General features: G+C 35.6%; 1 protein-coding gene across 2 annotated transcripts in view; it reads left to right on the top strand.

The window, feature by feature from the left end:
- Nucleotides 1–9,872, top strand: part of UFL1 (UFM1 specific ligase 1) — a 31,589-nt gene extending 21,717 nt beyond the window's left edge. For both annotated transcript variants that reach the window (XM_012769444.3, XM_076003107.1), the window contains exons 12-19: nt 499–621; nt 3,730–3,847; nt 5,141–5,304; nt 5,389–5,519; nt 7,186–7,266; nt 7,678–7,763; nt 8,349–8,529; nt 9,195–9,872. In XM_012769444.3, the coding sequence (XP_012624898.1) occupies nt 499–621; nt 3,730–3,847; nt 5,141–5,304; nt 5,389–5,519; nt 7,186–7,266; nt 7,678–7,763; nt 8,349–8,529; nt 9,195–9,413 (1,103 nt within the window). In that variant the 3' untranslated portion in view covers nt 9,414–9,872. The remainder of the gene's footprint in view (nt 1–498; nt 622–3,729; nt 3,848–5,140; nt 5,305–5,388; nt 5,520–7,185; nt 7,267–7,677; nt 7,764–8,348; nt 8,530–9,194) is intronic.
- Nucleotides 9,873–19,783: the final 9,911 nt, after the last annotated feature.

The following is a 19,783-nucleotide window of genomic DNA, read 5'->3' as shown; positions in this document are numbered from 1 at the left end:
TGGTGGGTGAGTCAGAATTTCTCCTTTAAACATGGATAATAATCTTTCAACCAAGAAGGCAAAACCAAGTATAATTAAATTTGTGAAGTATTATAATAGAGGATTATTGATGAGGCTGTGGTAACAGAGATGCATAAATGAGGGCACATTTCTTCTGAGGAAGGTAGAAGAGGAAGTATAGGAATGGGTTTGGCCAAGAAAAGATTCAGAGCTATAGAAAAGTGATGATATTAGAGAAGGAGGAAGAGACTGCATTTAGAGCAGCCAGGCCATCAAAGTAGGAAATCAAGAGATTTCCTATTTTATTGTTTTTTTGATTTTTTTATTGATTGGATTTACTAGGCTTTTATTTTAATAAGGAAATTCCAAGCTTAAAAAGAGTCTTAAAGTTTCTTTATTTTGCCTTTTTCTGCTGTAAAGTTAAATATGACAACATAGTGTCATCATTTCTAAAAATAGTGAGTTAGATAATACTAACTAATGTTATTTTCTCACCAGAGGGCAGTGGAAGTGTGAGGGGAGGAGGTGGGAGCAATGCCAGAGAGTACAAAATTAAAAAAACCAAGAAGAAAGGAAGAAAAGACGATGATAGTGATGATGAATCTCAGTTATCTCATGCTGGTATGTGACTTTGCTTTTCCTTTGTGCATGCATGATTTTTTAAACATTTTCAAGATGTATATAATTAGGCACATATGCTTATATGTGCTTATGTATATATGTATACCTAAGTAATATGTATATTATGTACATATGTACTATGTATATAATTAGGCACATATGCTTATAAATCTTTGTTTTGCACAAATTTCAGTTACCACAGTTTAGTTAAATGACATCAGTCTACCAACAACACAGTTTAAATATCAGTTACCAAGATACCTTGGTATATTAACCAAGTAATTGCATGAAGTGCAGACTTTACTGCCGGTTCTTCAGTCTACACATCAGTACATAAATAATAGATGCGTTTCATGATCTGTAACAATCGTGTCACTTATTTTCTAGTTTGCCAGTGATTGATCACTGTACATCTGTTATTTTTTTATGCACAAATAACAAAGCATGTAGCTGTGTTGCCTCATTGTCTCCCAGTGGTAAACTCAGTGACATTTTATAAAAATGGATAGTCAAAGGGGAATTGGCCAACAAAATAAAAGTGCAGCAAAGAAATGAAAAGTGATAACACTGGAAATACAGTTGGAATCAAGCATAGATGGAGTTATAGAAGGAATGGCTGACTGTGGGAATGTTGACACTGCCATTGTTCAAGAGGCTCTAGCTCACAGCCAGAAGGACTTAGTAAAGGCACACTTATTGACATAAATGAGGAACGTAGCTGTGACAAAAAGGATGAAAACATCTTAAAGGATGTGAAGTTGGCAAAAAACCTTCAAATTAAAGGAACTCTTGGAGTTATTCCAAGACATTGAAAGGACAAAGAATAAAATGTTGGAAGCTAATCCAGAGTTAGAAAGTGGTGTGACAATTAAAGCATAGTAAAGATGCTTGCTCCACACTGCAAGTTGTATGATGATAAGAAAGAAAGCACTGTTCAAACTATTCTTGGGTTAAGTTTTTGTACAAAGAAATAAAACACTTTTATTTTCTGTGTTTCTAATGTATTAAATTATACCCTACTGAATTATAAATATTTTATTTTTCATTTCCCTATGCCAGTGTTTTCACAAAAGTTTTTAAAAGACCACAGAACAGTTGTGATTCATCCTATTGATTATTAAGAACATGTTGTAGGGTTTCAGCTTGCATGGTCATTTTTATTGACTCCACTGCCATGCAAAACAAGTATTAGCATATTTATGAAGAGTAGGCCTCTGCAAATTTAAGTAGGAAACATTAATTTTATGTTTAATTTTTATAGTAATACCTAACTACTCAGTTATTTATATCTAAGGGGAAGAATTAATTATGTGCATCTTTCTTTTCCTACACTTGTTAGTGCTTGGCAAGATTAATTCTGTAAGAGACATCTTATTTTGTTTTTCTAAATAAGATTATAATTTTTTTTTATTTTCTGTTTAAAAAAATAGTTAATAAAATCATGATATTTCCCTCCTTATCCTCAGCAAAAAGAAAATAGAAGAACAAACTTCAAATGATAATAATTTGAGATTTATATTTCCCCTCTTTCGTGGAGTTTATTACATATTGGCTACAGCTGGAAGATGCAAATGTCAAATGATGTGGTTCTAGCTCTTAAAGTGCAGCTTACTGTTTGTAATAGCACAGTTACTTAAAATCTATCTTTAAATTATTCTAAGATAGATAGAAATAGCTACTGTTCTTGATGTGTGTAAAACAATATTAAAGGAAAAGTATCTTTGTAGAAACTATTAGCTCTGTTCTTATTTTAAATATTTAATAGTATTAAAACTATCCTAAGTGAATTTTAATTTTTCACTGGTAAATGAATTTCCCTACTTCCCAGTTGTACTACAGATGAGAGTAAAGAGGCATTTTTAAAAAAATACTTTTCTAATTTCTGTAATCTTAAATAATTGTTAAATGAGGCATGTAATATTACTTTTGTGCATAGACTATTGAGAAGAACTATAAAAGTAGTAAAACCATTCTACCTAAAAAAATGTAATTTCAGTGTTTTTGAAAAAGAGTTGTGTTATAATCTCTGAAGTGAGGGATGAAATTAGGTTCTCAGCTAAAACGTAGAACCATACTTAGTATGAAAGATTATTAGAGGGAAATATAATTTAATAACAAATGCATGCAGGAAGCAAACAGGGAACTCACAGACCATTTAGTGTGAACATCAGGAATGGTTTGCAGATCTCAGAGAAGAAGAAGAATAGTACTTGTCTATCTAGTCTAACTGAATCTGTGATCTCAACTCTTTAGATCTTCATTCATAGTGAAAATTGATTTTTTGAGCTATTTTATTTTTATTTCTAAAGTTTTGCTTGTAGAGTCAATAACCTAATTTAGCTAGAAATAATCATTTTTATACCTTTACAATTTGGAATGGAATTAATTGTTAGCTTTCTTTGTCTACAACCCATACTTTTTTTTCTAAGTGGGTAGGCATGACATTTCCACAATTATTATTAACAATTATTTAATTGTTATTGTTAGCAATTATTTCCATTACAGTAGCTGCAAACAAATTGTCCTTAGTATAGAGTTATTTTTGTGAGAGCAGAAATAAATTATAGGTACAAATTTATGAGATATTTTTTCATCTATGCCTTTCCAAAAAGACGAATTTTAGCTTAAAACAGTTCTTCTGAACTGTGGTTCACAGGATTATAAAGACTTTCCAGAGATCTTAAGTAAATTATAATGATGATTTAGTTTTTAATAAATAAAATACTGCCCAGTATCCTTCCCTAAAAGATTTTTTTTAACTACTTGATTGTTTTGATATCCAGCTATTTGTATTATCCAACTTTGATGAGGGAGAAATCATCTTTATTGTTTTCTGATTGACTTACAGAAAAGTTATTTGTAAATTAAGTTAGAAAATGATCACTTAGAAGAAATTTCCCTGTATATTCTAATTTTAAAAGTGTTTTAATTAGTTATTGCTATTTGACATTAATAATTTTATTGATATAGAAATTAATATCAGAGTCTCAAATGGTAGGCAGTGAATGAATTGCTATCATATTAAGTATGTTCATGAAACCTTATTTGCTATTTGATTGCTTGTTTGGTTTTTGGTATTTTTTTTTCCATTGTTCATGTCTGCTATAGGAAAGAAGAAACCAGAGATCACTTTTATGTTCCAGGATGAGATTGAAGACTTTTTAAGAAAACACATACAAGATGCCCCTGAAGAGTTTATTTCTGAACTTGCTGAATACTTAATAAAGCAAGTATAAGACTTTTTTGTTTTATGATAGAAATTCAGTGGGTTATTAAATAAAATTTTTACCAAGATCATAGAAAACATATATTTTAGGTGTTTTCTTTTCAAAGCTTAGAATTTAATTTAACCACCAAATTCTAGATTTTATTTGCCTATAGAGGCAGTTTAATTAAACAAATATCTGTTAAGTGCTTTGGGCAAGGTCATATGGGAAATATAAGGTGAGAACTTAAAAGTATCCTCATTCACTGATCTTACAGTCTTAAGTCTCAGTTGGGGAGAAAAACACCAGCGTTAATCACTGGCTGGTCTTTTTCATAGCATGAAAAATAACATCCAAAAGGAAGAAGGGTTCATTTTCTATTTTTATTTGACAGAAAGTAAACAGTGTTTACTTTTAGGAAGAAAATAAAGTAACAAACTGACCTCAAAAAGAATAAATTTAGACACTACTACCTTTTGAAGGAACAAGGTTCAAATTGTTTTTTCTTTTTTTTTTTTTTTTTTTTTGGTAGAGACTGTCTCGCTGTTGCTCAGGCTGGTCTCAAGTGATCCTCCTGCCTTGGCCTCCCATATTGCTAGGATTATAGGCGTGAGCCACAGCACCCAGCCAAGCCAGGCTAAACTTATTTTTATATAAAAATAAAGAAAACAACTTGACCATTACTAGCTAACCTAGCCATCCCTCAAGTTAGCCCCACTATGTAAGCTTCCATAAATATAATCCAGGAGTTCAGTGCATCTAACTGTGATAAAATCAAAGTACAGCTTTTTTAGTGAGAATTTTTAAAAACATAAGTAAATTTTTTTGTAAATATATTATAGAACCATATTTTTCACCTGTAAAAAATGGTTACTACTAATCATTTACCATTGCTTTTATAAATAATCTATTTTAAATTGAGCATAAAAAGTGTTTTTTTTTAATGCATTACCTTTTAGTACTCTAGAAATTGAGAATTTAAGTTGTAATTCCTAAGGATGGAGAACAGGCTTAGAGTCTGCTGCTCTCCAGATTAACTTTATAAAGCTATGTAGATTTGTGGAGTGTTTGTTATTGTTGTTGTTCTTGTCCGTAGTGCAAAACTTTGAGCACTTTAAAACTGAGAAAAATAATCGATTTAAGTTATAATTTCTGGGATTGAGGGACAAATTCTTAGTGAACTATTCTCTAAATTAATTTAGTTTATAAAATAGAGATCTTTTTAAAGCCTGATTTCCATAGAAGAAAAATTTCTTATCTACATAAATCCCCAGTACATGTTAATAATCTAAATGTATTTATCTTGTCCACAGACCTCTTAATAAAACTTATCTCGAGGTGGTCCGTTCAGTATTCATGTCTTCAACTTCTGCTTCTGGAACTGGCAGAAAACGCACAATCAAGGACTTGCAAGAAGAGGTTTCAAACCTCTACAATAATATTAGATTATTTGAAAAAGGGATGAAGTTTTTTGCAGGTATACTTCCTACTTTTTTTTTTTTTAATTGATTCTCATAAGTTGGGGCAGAAATTATGTTTAATAAACACCTTTGTTTTCCAGATGATACACAGGCTGCTCTTACCAAGCACTTGCTGAAGACAGTGTGTACTGATATCACTAACCTCATTTTCAACTTCTTAGCTACGGATTTAATGATGGCAGTAGATGATCCTGCAACCATTACAAGTGAAGTATGTTAGTGATTTTCTTGCCACTCTTAAAGTGTTTTGTTTTGAATCTGAGCGCATTTTATTTTCTTTTATTTGAATGGTTTAAAAAGGAAAATAAAATACAATAAAATGAGAGTTGTTGAGGGGAAAAAAGATTTTTCATTCAAGTTTAGTACAATGTATATACAATTGCTAGTTGGATTGGTAATAAAACCAGTCTATTAAAAGTAACAATGCGTAATTACTTTAGAATAAACAGTTTTATTTTTTTTTCTAATTATTATATCACATCCTTTTTTCTTGATGATTTGCAAGTCCCTTAACTTTCTGGCCAGTTTTCATAACTTTGAAGTCAATTTTCATTTAATGACATCATCTCTTTCAATATTCAGACTAATTCCAGTTCAGTTTTTAAAAATTCTAAATTCAAAGCTTGTCTCATCCCTTCTTACCATGTAAGATAGATCAGTGGCTCCCAGTTGCCTAGAGGAGGAAAGATGTGCTCTGTCCCTAAGGTAATGATGATGACAACTCCTTACCCTCCTCCCCATTCTTTCCTCCTCCTCCTTCTTCTTGTCCTTCTAGGTCCACTTAAGATTGGAGATTTAGGAAAAATGAGGGAGGTGAAATTGTCTTCATGTGACTAACTGTGTATCACTACTTTGATCTAGGTCAAACCAAATCAGTCTGATATGCCCTCTGGTCATGGTGGTCATTGCCACATGGGTGACATGGGTGGTATTCTTGGAATGTTGTTTAGTTTTATGTGACTTCGTCTCATTGTAAGGAAAAAACCCAAACAGAGGAACAGTTATTATTTCTCTCTCCTACCCTAGCAAGATCTTGGCTCCCTTCCGTTCTTTGGCTTAAGCAGTAAAGATCCATCTGGATAATCCCATGTCTTCTGTTTTTGTACCAGTCTCTGCTGTGGGAAATAGAGGAGGTCTTGTTCTGTGCCCTTCAAGGAACACAGAAGGATTGGGGTGGGGTGGGCAGAGAAGCTGTAAGTTGCCCCTGCCTTCCCAAATAGGCTGTACCCTTCAGAACTTACTGTCTATTCATTCCAGCCAGCCTCCTTCCTAAATTTTACACTAGAAGAAACTAAAAGACTCTGATCAAGAATGCCACCAACCTTCACTAGGCACGTATTTTTGGAGAGAGGTGTTAGAAAAGGTTCCTCACACCAAACAGCATAACGAGTATCCAGCCATGGAACAAGATCTCAGTCCCCCAACTTATAGGCATCCTTCACCTTTATGAGTTCCCCCGTCTTATAGCCATCCCTCACCTTTATGAGTGGGGCCTTCACAGCTGGCACTGAGGAAGAAAAAACACTCTCTTGCTACTTCAATGAAAAAGAGCAAATACCCTCTTACCCCAAATAATCTACTTCACACAAAGAAATCTACTTCACACAAAGAGAGAGTCAGTGTCTCTCTTTCTGGCCTTCCTCTTATATTGCTGGAGCAGGTGGGAAGTTTAAGGCTGTATCTGTCTAGCCTCTTTGGCTGACTGACTTTTGACCAGCTATCTGATTTTTAGAATGTTTTTAGCATATTTTTATCCCTAGTTTAAGATCTAAAATTCACTCAGCAATTTGTTACGATAATAAATATACCTTTTTTTCACTTGATCTGCTGCGTGTCAAAAACACAATGCTGAAAGAATTTTTATTTTCCCCTTATAGGTAAGAAAAAAAATTTTAAGTAAATTGTCAGAAGAAACCAAATTAGCTCTCACAAAACTCCATAACTCTCTGAATGAAAAAGTAAGTAAAGTTTGATTCTATTTAGATATCAGGACTATGTTTGTGTTATAAAGATCTTTGAGTAGATTTTTATCAGAATGATTATAAACCCAATCTTAAACTAGTATTTTGCGCTCAGTTTCCTCTTTAGGAGGTGAAAGGGGGAACCATGCTGGGGGCATTTTACCCTTTTTAGTCCTAAAGCACAATTTCTAATTTAATAACAAAGAGACCCTTTTAAAAATTGTATTTTGTGTGTAAATTACAAAACTATTAAATGGCTATATTTCTCCCATCCAAGTACTAACCAGTCCTGACCCTGATTGTCTTCTGAGATCAGGTACTTTCAGGGTGGATGGCCGTAGACAAATGGCTATATTTCTTTAGACACCTGTATATTAAAGTAAATTATGGTGCTAAATACTTTTTCAGAGCATAGAAGATTTTCTTTCTTGCCTGGATTGTGCAGCAGAAGCTTGTGATATTATGGTGAAAAGGGGAGACAAAAAAAGGGAAAGGTAACATTAAATTAATCTATATTATTAATATTCTTAAATGTGGGACTTTCCATATCTGAAATTTGAATTTGACTCCATGACTCTTACAGAGACTTACTCTTACTCTTGACTTGACTCATGACTCTTACTCTTATAGAGAACTGTATCTAAATGGCTATAGATCTCAAGCATATTCAAAGTCTTTATTATAGTTAGATATTCCTTTCTGACCCTCTTGGTAAGGTAGCAGAGTTTCTTATACCATAGTTAATCAAGCCCAAGAACTTTATATTACCTTTGGGACCTTCCTTATAGCAAACCTCATCCAAATCAGTGTACTTTTGTTTGATCTCCAGCAACTCAAAACAAAAAGCATACTTTGAGTATCCCTGCTATTTAGCTTTTTCTTTAATTTTCTAGCAAACTAGTCTATCCATGCCATTTAGGGCTGTATGTGTGTATATCCAATACTTAAAGGTTATCTTACTCATGGAATGAGATAATTTAAACTAGGGAAGCTAAAAATGAATACAGAGGAATGGATTGAAATTGGTGAGAACTTGTTAAATTATGATAATGCATTTGTGTGATTTTATTTTTGTTTAGGCAGATACTGTTTCAACATCGACAAGCACTTGCTGAACAGCTAAAAGTCACAGAAGACCCTGCTCTTATTCTGCACCTCACATCAGTGCTGCTGTTTCAGTTCACAACCCACAGCATGCTGCATGCACCTGGAAGATGTGTCCCGCAGATCATTGCTTTTCTTAATACTAAAATACCAGAGGTAATACATTTTGAATGCACTTGAAACCTTTCAGGATTTTAGATTCTTAATATTTTGAGTGGATAGATACGAATCGTTGTCAATACTCTGGCACAAAACATTTTAACATCATTTGTCCACTCCCAAGAATGTGAACAGTGAATCAAGAGATTGATTTTAAAAATTTGGCATAGCTCAAGAATCTTTCAGGATCCTGTAAGATATGTAGTAAAGAATATTCTGAATTTGGAAATAAGCTTTCAGAAAAGATACAAGAATGTCAAATCTGCCATTTCAACTTCTCTAGGTTTAACTTATCCTTCAAGGACCAGCTCAAAAGTCTTGTCCTGCATAACTTCTCTTGAAAAGCTCCTCAGCTAAAAGTAATTTGGCTTCTTTGAACTTCCCTATCATTTTTAATATATATGTATGTGTGTATACATATACACACACACACACGATAGACCCCAGCAAAGTCAACTTATAGTAAAGTGAACTGCATCCATATTTTATCTCCCCTAAACTGTAAACTCCTCAAGAGCAAGGATCCTGCTGGATTTGGCTTTCTACTTACATTACCAGTGTTTTGTAAAGTTGAGAACCTTCAATATGTACTGGTTGAACATACTCTACTTTATCTGTTCCGCAGAAAATTATGTTGTTAACTTTTCTTTCCCTTTTCACAGGATCAGCATACTCTTTTGGTAAAGTATCAAGGTTTGGTTGTAAAGCAGTTAGTTAGTCAAAATAAGAAGACTGGGCAGGGAGGTGATCTTTTGAGTGATGAATTAGACAAAGAACAAGAAAATATCACCAATACTACTCGTAAAGAGCTTCAAGAACTTTCTTCATCCATTAAAGACCTCGTTCTGAAATCCAGGAAATCATCTGTGACAGAAGAGTAATGATCTTAATTTACATTTGTCATACCATAAGCACTTTCCCCAAAAGTTATAGGTGAGTGGTCACAAAAAAAGTCACTTCACTATGTCCTACTCCCTGCTAAAACCCTCTCCCCCACATACAATTCAGTTAAAATGGTAGTGTTGTATTAAATGTAAATTTTATAAAGATGAGAATTTTTGTAAATTGGGTTCTTCATGGAAATTTTCTTTTTCACATTATTTCACATAAATTCTATGTGAAATTTTTCACATAAATATTATTTTCATGTAATTATAAACACTATACATTTCGGGTTTATATTCTTTCCAGATGCTGAATGAAAAATAAATTTTCTGATATGTTTCACCTCTAGGAAAGGACTCATTTGTTTTGCTATTAGATTTCAAGTGACATTATTGTATTTATACACATTTAGGCAGAAATTGGAAATGTCATGTTTTTAAAAAAGAAAAAAGAAACACCTCTGGTGTCAGAAATGAAAATAAATCATGTATTTTATTTTTAAATAAACAGAATGTATCAAAACTAAAATACAGACATTTTCAAAATATATATATATATATTTTATTATTACACCCTTGCTGTTATTTCTGGCAGAATAAACTTTTATGTGGTTGGGGCTACAGGACTTCCTTTATAGGGGCATAAGAAGACTAGAGGAACCCATGCATTGCTGTGCTCTGTTCTAAAACCAGCTGCTAGCAAGAGTGAGAGAAAACATGCAATTTATTGCTAGTAGGTATAAGTCACAGTTAACATTGGAGTAACTAAAAATTTAATACAAAGATTTTTCTTTGACCCAGTTTGAATTTCTAAATTTCATTTTTTTATGTTAGTAGTAGCTCTATCATCTAATACTGTAAATACCAATGTGACAAATAGGCTGCTTTTTCCAGTAGAAGGGTCTGTAAGTGCATTTAAATAATTGGAACCTTTTTTTCTATAAATAGAAGCCCTTATAAAAAAAAATAAGGTATTTTTGTTTTCTAATGATTAGTTAAAAATGACTAAAATAGTTCCTTGGGGTAATCATTTCAATCAAATGAATTTTAAACAACAGTTTATTATTTATCAAAAAGGAATTTAATTATTTTGAATATAATAGTAATTGAAATCTCAGATATTTAAGAAATACTATTTTATGTAATTCCTTACATGACATTTAAAACTTTATATTCTAAAGTGTTTGAATACAAAGATCAGTCTACCTCTACTCCATTCTAGGCAAAGTATTAATCCTAATTAATATAATTGCAGACTAAGCATTATTATTAAAGTTGAGGAATAGAAGGTTAAATTTAAAAATGTTTTCCCTAAGCTAATTTTCTATTATATATTTTCATATGAGCAAAGGAAGAAAAATGACAGATCTTCTATGATCACATACTCCAGTTTAGTTTTACTTGTTTATTCAGCTTCCAAAATTTTGAACACCCAATCTATTAATATTTTTTATTAAACATTTGTTTAAGAACCTTATCACTTGTGTTTCAGCAGATACCAAAGTAGCCCTTGTTTGTGTCAAACTAGATCATAGAAAATAAATAGAAGAGACAATGAAGCAAAAAAAAGAAAACCATTGTCTTTACATTGGTTTTTTCATTTACCAAAACAATTCTGATTTTTCCACAGTAAATAGAGTTTTTATTGTTTTTGTTAGTAAAATTACATAGCTGATTTTGTATGTAAAGGTCTAATTTCATTAATAAAATAAAAATTGTTACATGTTTACTGTAATCTTAATGAGCGGGGTTAAAAATGTTATTTAAAATAAAGTTGCCTATTAAATTTTATGCTACTTTGAAACTTCCATTATTTTAATTAATAAAATTAATTGATGTGTATGTTATATGTAATGTATTTATATTTGAATTCTTTTGAACATTATTAAAATATTTTTTTTACACAAAAATAGTTCTCATTGTCTTTCATTCCTGGAAAGTTTGCCATTTATGAGCCATTTCATCTTAATAATGTCCCAATTAGCTAGATTTCAGCAAATTTGTAGCTATATTTTTGTATCTGTTAATTCCTATTGTTGCAGTTACAATAGAGATATTAGAAAACATACTCAGGTATTCACATTCAGGTGTTCCATTTCCAGACCCTTATGTTTTTAAAAAGTCAAAGGAAATTCACTTCTAGCCATTAGAAAGGTCCAGTGAAAAGTGGCATAATACCAAAGTCAGTATATTTTGAGAAAAGACCTTAATGCTAAGAACAATAAATGTAGCAATTACTTAACCTGAATGTTGAGCCTGAACGTTTTATTTTTTTGTTTTAGATTTAGAACACTCTCTCTCTCTCTCTCTCTCTCTCTCTATATATATATATATATATGTATATATATGTGTGTGTATATATATATATATTATTTTTAGCATATTATGGGGTTACAAGTGTTAAGGTTACATATATTGCCCATGCCCTCTTTCCCCCTCGAGTAAGAGCTTCAAGCGTGACCATCCCCCAAATGTTGCACATCTTACTCATAGTTGTATATACCCCTCACCTCCAACCCCCTCCCACCCTCCCGACACCCGATAAATGATACAATACTCCTGTATGTCCACTTAGGTGTTGATCCATTAATACCAATTTGCTGGTGAGTACATGTGATTGTTTTTCCATTCTTGAGATACTTCACTTAGTAGAATGGGTTCCAGCTGTATCCAGGAATAGACAAGAGGTGCTATATCACCATTGTTTCTTAAAGCTGAGTAGTACTCCATGGTATACATATACCACATTTTATTAATCCACTCATGAATTGATGGGCACTTGGGTTGTTTCCACAGCTTTGCAATTGTGCATTTGTGCTGCTATAAACATACGAGTGTAGGTGTCTTTTTCATAAAGTGACCTTTGATCTTTTGGGTAGATGCCCAGTAGTGGAATTGCTGGATCAAATGGTAGACCTACTCGTATCGCTTTGAGGTGTCTCCATGTTGCTTTCCACAGAGGTTGAACTAGTTTGCAGTCCCACCAGCAGTGTAGGAGTGTTCCTCTCTCTCCACATCCATGCCAGCATTTATTGTTTGGTGACTTTTTGATAAAGGCCATTCTCACTGGAGTTAAGTGATATCTCATTGTGGTTTTGATTTGCATTTCCTTGATGATTAGAGATGTTGAACATTTTTTTCATATGTTTGTTAGCCATTATTCTGTCTTCTTTTGAGAAGTTTCTGTTCATGTCCTTTGCCCATTTTTTGATAGGGTTGTTTGATTTTTTCTTGCTGATTTTCCTGAATTCTAAATAGATTCTAGTTATCAGCCCTTTATCAGATGTGTAGCTTGCAAAAATTTTCTCCCATTCTGTGGGTTGTCTGTCTGCTCTCTTGACAGTTTCTTTGGCTGTGCAGAAGCTTTTTAATTTGATCAGGTCCCATTTGTTTATTTTTGTTGCTGCTGTGATTGCCTTTGGGGTCTTCTTCATAAATTCTTTGCCTAGGCCAATGTCTAGAAGGGTATTTCCAACATTTTCCTCTAGAATTATAATAGTTTCACACTTAAGGTTCAAGTCTGTTACCCAGCATGAATTGATTTTTGTGAGAGGTGAAAGGTGTGAGTCTTGTTTCAGTCTTCTACATGTGGCTATCCGGTTTTCCCAGCACCACTTATTGAATAAGGATTCTTTTTCCCAGTGTATGTTTTTGTCTGCTTTGTCGAAGATTAGTTGGCTATATGAGGATGGTTTTATATCTGGGTTCTCTGTTCTGTTCCACTGGTCAATGTCCCTGTTCTTGTGCTGGTAAAAAGCTGTTTTAATGACTATAGTCTTGTAGTATAGTTTGAAGTCTGGTAAATTGATACCTCCTATTTTGTTTTTATTGCCTAGGGCAATAAAAACAAAATTGAATGATTTTGCTATACCGGGTCTTCTCTGGTTCCATACGAAGTGTAAAATTATTTTTTCTATATCTGTGAAAAATGATGATGGTATTTTGATAGGGATTGCGTTGACTCTGTAGGTCACTTTGGGTAGTATAGACATTTTAACAATGTTGATTCTGCCAACCCAGGAGCGTGGTAGATTCTTCCATCTGTTTACATCCTCTGCTATTTCCTTCTTCAGTGTTTATCGTTCTCCCTGTAGAGGTCTTTTACAATCCTGAACTTTTTAGAGAATATGTTTTAGTCAGACCAAAAAGCACCAAGGATGCAGTCATGGTGCTGCAGTAATCTGGAGTATAGCACAGCCTATAGATTGAGAAGGGACAGTTCCTTCCTGCCTTAGAAGTGCCTCTTGACCCAGGGCCAAATGGGATTTTTTTTTATCAAGAAGTAACTTGTGGGAGTTTGAGGATGGGAGGTTTGCTTTCTTTCACTAAGACCCAATGAAGCCTTTACCTCAGTGTACATAGGAAATGAGATAAAAGACACATAAAACCCTGGGATGTACATTTTCCACATAAATCTGGGAGCACTATTAAGGTGGCTATTAAAATGACCTACAGATTCACAGGTTGATTTACCTTGAGGACCACACCAACCAATCAAAAGACTAAATAGAAGTCAGAAGAGACTTCTTCCGAAGCATCTAAGGAAGAAACCCTAACTTTCAGGCTTTCAGAAAAAGTTACTCTATTTACATCACAAAAAAGAAAAAATAACTACTTTAAACATGTATTAAATGTTGGTAGGTTCCCAGTTTTGTATTATTTGTTTCCCCACACTTGCCCCTAATTGCTGTCTCTTAAGTGATTAAATAGTAAGACAACCTGGGTGTTTGTTTTGAGGGGCAAGGACAGAATTACATTGATAGTGTGATGGAAGAAAGGGAGGACAATGGTGAATTTACAGCGTTGGCCCAATTATTTCCTGCATCTTGTTTGACAGCTAAGTACTAGGAATGCAAATGCAAATTTTTAAAATATGCCCTACTTTCAAGAAAATGACAAGAATCAACAATGGTCCTGAAAACACGAACAGCCTCTAAAAGATTCAATTAACCAGGGAAATAAACTGATAGATTTGTCTTTCAGAAAGATCACTTTCATTCTAGAAAGCAATTTGACAATTTACAAAAATCCTTTAAAATGTACATATTATTTGTGAAATTAATGCCTTCCTTTTCTGAGAAGTAAAATGTGAACTAAACATGTTTACAAGTCCTTTTTTCCAGCCTCTAGTAGAAAGGAACATGGACAACGTCTTGCACAAGAATAAGACAATCTTCTTGGCTCTGTAATATTCAGAAACTAGTCCACCAAAGAAAAACTCTTTATCTGACTAGTCAAGCTAAGACAAAAATCCCAGAGATTGTCTCTTAGGTTTCTTGTTATTCAATTTACATTGAATAAAAGTGCTTTATCAAATGGTTTTCTACTGAGCCTATCTTTATTCATCTAGAATATAGTCTTTGTCCTAATTTTATTATATAGACTACAAGGTTGGGTAAGTGTTTGAAGGCATGAAACATGATTAGCACAGAAAATGCAGTTGTTTAACTAGTACCTAATAAATGTAAAGTAACTTAAAGTGAGTGTTCTAGATTTTTCTCCTTCCCTTTTTCCAAACTAAACTCAGTCCTTGTGATTCATATGTTATAAATGCTCAGTGTGCCTTTTGGTGTTGAAGGAAAGAGAGAGAAAAATATTCCATTATAACTTTAATTATATTGCAACCACTTTAAATATATTTTATTTATTTGGAAAATCACAATATATTAAGTAAAAAAGGATACAGAAGTATAATGGACATGCTACACCAAAATATGGCACCTTGACATTTGCAAAAACCACAGAAGCAGGAAGGTCACTCTCAGCTTCCCTTTGCCCTCCCCGCCCCCCCCCCCAAGCAGGCCAAAGACCTTAGTTCAAGAGGTGAACTCCCTATACCTGGAGGAAAGGAACACAGAGAAAAATCTGAACAAACAGGCTTTGTGAAGTTCCCCCAGTTTATTATCATTAGATTAACTCACTTCATCCAATCATACTTCTCCATTACTATCCACTCTTCATCAAACTTAAGCATAAAATACACAAGTTTATCTGTTTCTTTGCATCTTCATTTTTGAAGGCTCACATATCATGTAAAACTTACTTTAAAAACATTTGTATGCTTTTCTCTTGTTAATTTGTCTTTTGTTATAGGGACCTCAGCCATGAGTCCATGGATAGGAAAGAAAAATATTTCTCATCCCCTACAACTATATACAATGAGGTATTAGTTTTTCTATTAGATATAATTGTGTGTGTATGTATATATAAACATTTGCACAAACATAAATATTTCCTTATATAGCTAACATATGTATGACACATAAAATTCTAAAGAGGTTTGCAAAGATTTGGGTTGTGGCTAACTCTTAGATGGCAAGTTATTTTAAATTTTCTTTATATATTCCAATTCTTCAGATTTTCTGCAGGAAGCAAGTATTTTATAATTCAACAAACTGGTATTTTAAAAATAATATTGTTCTATATTTACATAGAGAAAGGATAGAAAGGGACAAGGCTGGGGCAGATGCCAATTGTTTTATGACTGATAAAATAATCTGAGCGAGAGGCACGAGACGTGGAATGCAGGGATGAGGACAAATTTGGGAGAGATCATTTAACAAAGTAGAACTTACAGAAGTTGGATAAAGATAGGGATGATGTAGAACAAATGAGGAAACAGAAGAGTCTAAAATAACAGGTGGACGGTTGTACAATGCCCTGAGGTAGGAAATAGAGCAAACTAACAGGTTTGGAATGGGGACAAGATGAAGACATTTATTTGGGATTCTTGAGTTTCAGACGCCTGGAAAGTTCTAGAGAAAGACGTCCAGTAGACAACAGAATACAGATCTAGAAGCTTGGAGAGTGATGTCAGATGAAAGTACACACTTGGGAGTCATGGTATGTAACTGTTAATTGTTTTGATAAGGAACATGACGGAGAGTGTACAAAGAAGCAGAATGAACAGAGGATGAGTCTCATGGAAGAGTGATGTGAGTGAAGGGAGAGGAGGCTGAGGATTCCAAGAGCAAAGGGAAAATCAGGAGAGGGTGACTTAGTGAACCTAAGACAAGAGAATTTCCAAAAGAAATAAGACATGGCCACAGGTGAGAAATTTTTGGTAAGATTAAAAGGCAGTGCTCTTGGTTGCTAGTGAAGTTCTTTATGGTCTTAATGAAGCTCTTTTGGAGGAATGGTTCAAGTGAAAGATTGCAATAAGTTGTGGAGGGAGAAGAAGGTCCAGAAGTTGACTCTGTGTGTGTAGATCACCCTCTCTCTCGGGTTTTGTGAAAAAATGGCAGCATAAAGGTGACCTCCTGGCTCCCTGCTCCCAGAGAAAGAAGTGAAAAACTCAGACTGCTACACACGAGTGGATCATTCCCCTGCAAGAACAGCATTGTGAAACTGCAGGAAACAGCATGGGACACACAACACAGGAAAGAAAAGAAGGTGAATGGGACATAGGATCTTAAAGTCTGGAGAGTGCGAGATAAACAATAGAGAATAGAACTTGGGAAGGCTGTGCCCACCTGCCTGGCCAGCAAGTGCAGTGGGATCAGACCCACAGGAGAAAGTCCTGTTTCCCCACTGACCTCCCCACCCACTCAAGAAGCTGCCTGAAGTTGGTGCAAAATCCTGGCAGAAGACATTGGGCTCTGTGGAGAAGTGACGATAGCAAGAAGCATCTTAAACTCCCTGAAGCTCTGTGCTAAACTGCACTGGACCAGGAAGGGACTGGTCTGAGCCACCACTGTAGAGAGTTAGGAAACAGGCTCCTCACCTCAGGTGATCAGCGGGACCAGAACAACGGAGGTGAACACTGAAAAGGGACTCTGTCCTGGAAACTGTGGGTGATTAGGCCAGCTCAGGGCAGGTCAGAAAGAGCAAGACCTCCTGCTGGACAGGCACAAGATTGTGGGAGAGAGGCAGAAAAGAGACAACCGGGTATCCTGATGACTCAGCTCCCCCATCCAGCATCCGCCAACTCCTGAACAGTCGCCCCCAGTGCCAGCGCTCTGCAGGTGGGTGGCCGCCAATTTGGGAGTCCACAACCCAGAGGCTGTGAGGCACTACGGTTTCAGGCAACTCCCTTCCTCCAGCTCAGGGACTCTCACAACAGGCTTCGCACTTCCATGACCTATTGTCAGCTAACCAGGCCTGTTTTGTTGGGTGAATTTTGAGTGCTTTCCCAGTCATGGGAGGCTAACACCTGCAGGATTCCCAGGCCCTGGGGCACTGGGCGAACTTGGGCGTCACCCCTTCCCCTAGTGCAGCGACTCTCCTGCCAAAAGTGGTGGGCTCCACCCCTGGAGGTAGGGAGAGGCAAGAAAAGCCACTTTCCCTGTGCGACTGGCATGAATCTATGGGGCCTTGTGCAGATCAATAGTTGACAGCCCAGTGACTCAGCCTGTAAGACCAGCTTAGGTAATCCAGTAGGATCTTAACTCTGAGGCCTGATCTCCGCATCTGGGTGGCTGCCAACAGTGGAGTTTCGAGTCAGGGAAGAGAAAACCCTGGCCAGAGGCCACAGCAGGTGCACCAAGTAACCCCTCCCATCAGGAGCAGCCTCCCAAGTGTGGTGGAAAAACAATGAAAAACATATTAGTGGCTCCCCCTAGTGGCAGATCAAGCGATCATAGAAGCACACACATCCAGGCTGGTAGGCAGCAGCTGTGATCTGCCTTGCTCCTACCACCACTTTAAGGGGAAGCAGGGTCCAAGTAACCCTTGGGAGTGGCAAGATCCTTCCTAAAGATTGGGGCACTAGTATTCCTCACCTGGGCACCAGAAACTAACACAGAGACATCATATTACCTCAATAACTGGCTCCTCCACTTAATATACAACCAATGATAGAGAGGGTAACCCCACAGCTCAACACGGTGTCCTCCATCTCAAGCTCTAAGAGGACAGTGGGGTGATACACACAGTGCGATTCACCACATGGGAGCTTAAGCTGGGGGACCAAACTCGCTAATATCCGCTGGCAAGAGGTGAAGACAGCAGGTCAGAGGTAATCCAAATTGCCAAAATACCTCTGAGGCAATACAAGACCAGCTGCCTCCTCCAACCACTGTTAAGGAATGTCCCTTGGAGGCTTGAAGTTAAGGGCACAAACCAGTCCTAGCACTCCCAGTTCTCAATCAATTACCCCTATGAAAAAGAACCAGAGAAAGAACACAGGGAATATGAAAGAGCAAAGAGAAAAGTCACCCCCAAAAGAAATCATGAGATCCTCAAAATCGGATACTAATTTAAATGAAATGATTAAATTGACAGAGAAAGAATTCTAAATATGGATTGTAAGGAAACTCAATGGAATTGAAGAGAAAATAGAAACCCAACACAAAGAAACCATAAGAACAATACAGGAAAATGAATGAAAAATTCTCTAAAGAAATTGAAATATTATGAAAAAAAACAAACAGAAATCCTAGAAATGAAGGAGGCATTCAAGGAACTCCAAAACATAGTGGAAAGCCTTAAAAATAGAATGGTTCACTCACAGGAGAGAATCTCAGAGCTTGAAGATCATGCCTGTGTGTAGATTACCCTCTAGGGAAGCATGGGTGTGACAAAGAGGGTGACACCCATAACTAGATGGGAACTCAGACATTCTCGCACATCCAAGATGCTGCTTTTTGCCTATGAAAGGAAGAAAATACATGTAATGCCTATTTTGCAGTGGTGTCATGAGGTTTAAAATTTGTTACTAATGAAATGTACTTGTAGGCCGGGTGCAGTCACTCATGCCTGTAATCCTAGCACTCTGGGAGGCTGAAGTGGGAGAATCGCAGAAGGTCAGGAGTCTGAGACCAGCATGAGCAAGAGAGAGACCCCGTCTCTACTAAAAATAGAAAGAAATTAATTGGCCAACTAAAAATATATAGAAAAAATTAGCTAGGCATGGTAGCACATGCCTGTAGTCCCAGCTACCCAGGAGGCTGAGACAGTAGGATGGCTTGAGCCCAGGAGTTTGAGGTTGCTGTGAGCTAGGCTGACACCATGGCACTCTAGCTTGGGCAACACAGTGAGACTCTGTCTCAAAAAAAAAAAAAAACTTGTGTCGTTTCACTGAATCAATATTTGTTTTTCCTAATCACCATGTTTTCATTTTCATAATGTCTTCATCATTCAAGTTAGGTGAATAACAAAAGCATAGAGTTAATTGACTACATTTCTCTAGCTCAAGTTCTTTGATTATATATACCTGAGTTTGACCTTAGAAAGTATTAACTTATTATTCCTTTGGCACTTACAGCAAGGACAGTTTAAGTTGCTCTGGGAATAAATGGAGTTAAGGCAGAATATCTCTTCTCTCACCCCACCTTCCAAACTGAAGGAATGGCCTCAAATGGAGATTCTAGGAGAAAATGTCACTTGCTTTATGGATCAGAGTGACCCACTGAGAATTCCTGCTGTGG

The sequence above is a fragment of the Microcebus murinus genome, chromosome 5 (assembly GCF_040939455.1).
Source record: "Microcebus murinus isolate Inina chromosome 5, M.murinus_Inina_mat1.0, whole genome shotgun sequence".
In the NCBI taxonomy this organism is placed as follows: domain Eukaryota; kingdom Metazoa; phylum Chordata; class Mammalia; order Primates; family Cheirogaleidae; genus Microcebus; species Microcebus murinus.
The sequence above is the reverse complement of the archived record's forward strand: the minus strand, read 5'-3'. Positions and strand labels throughout refer to the sequence as shown.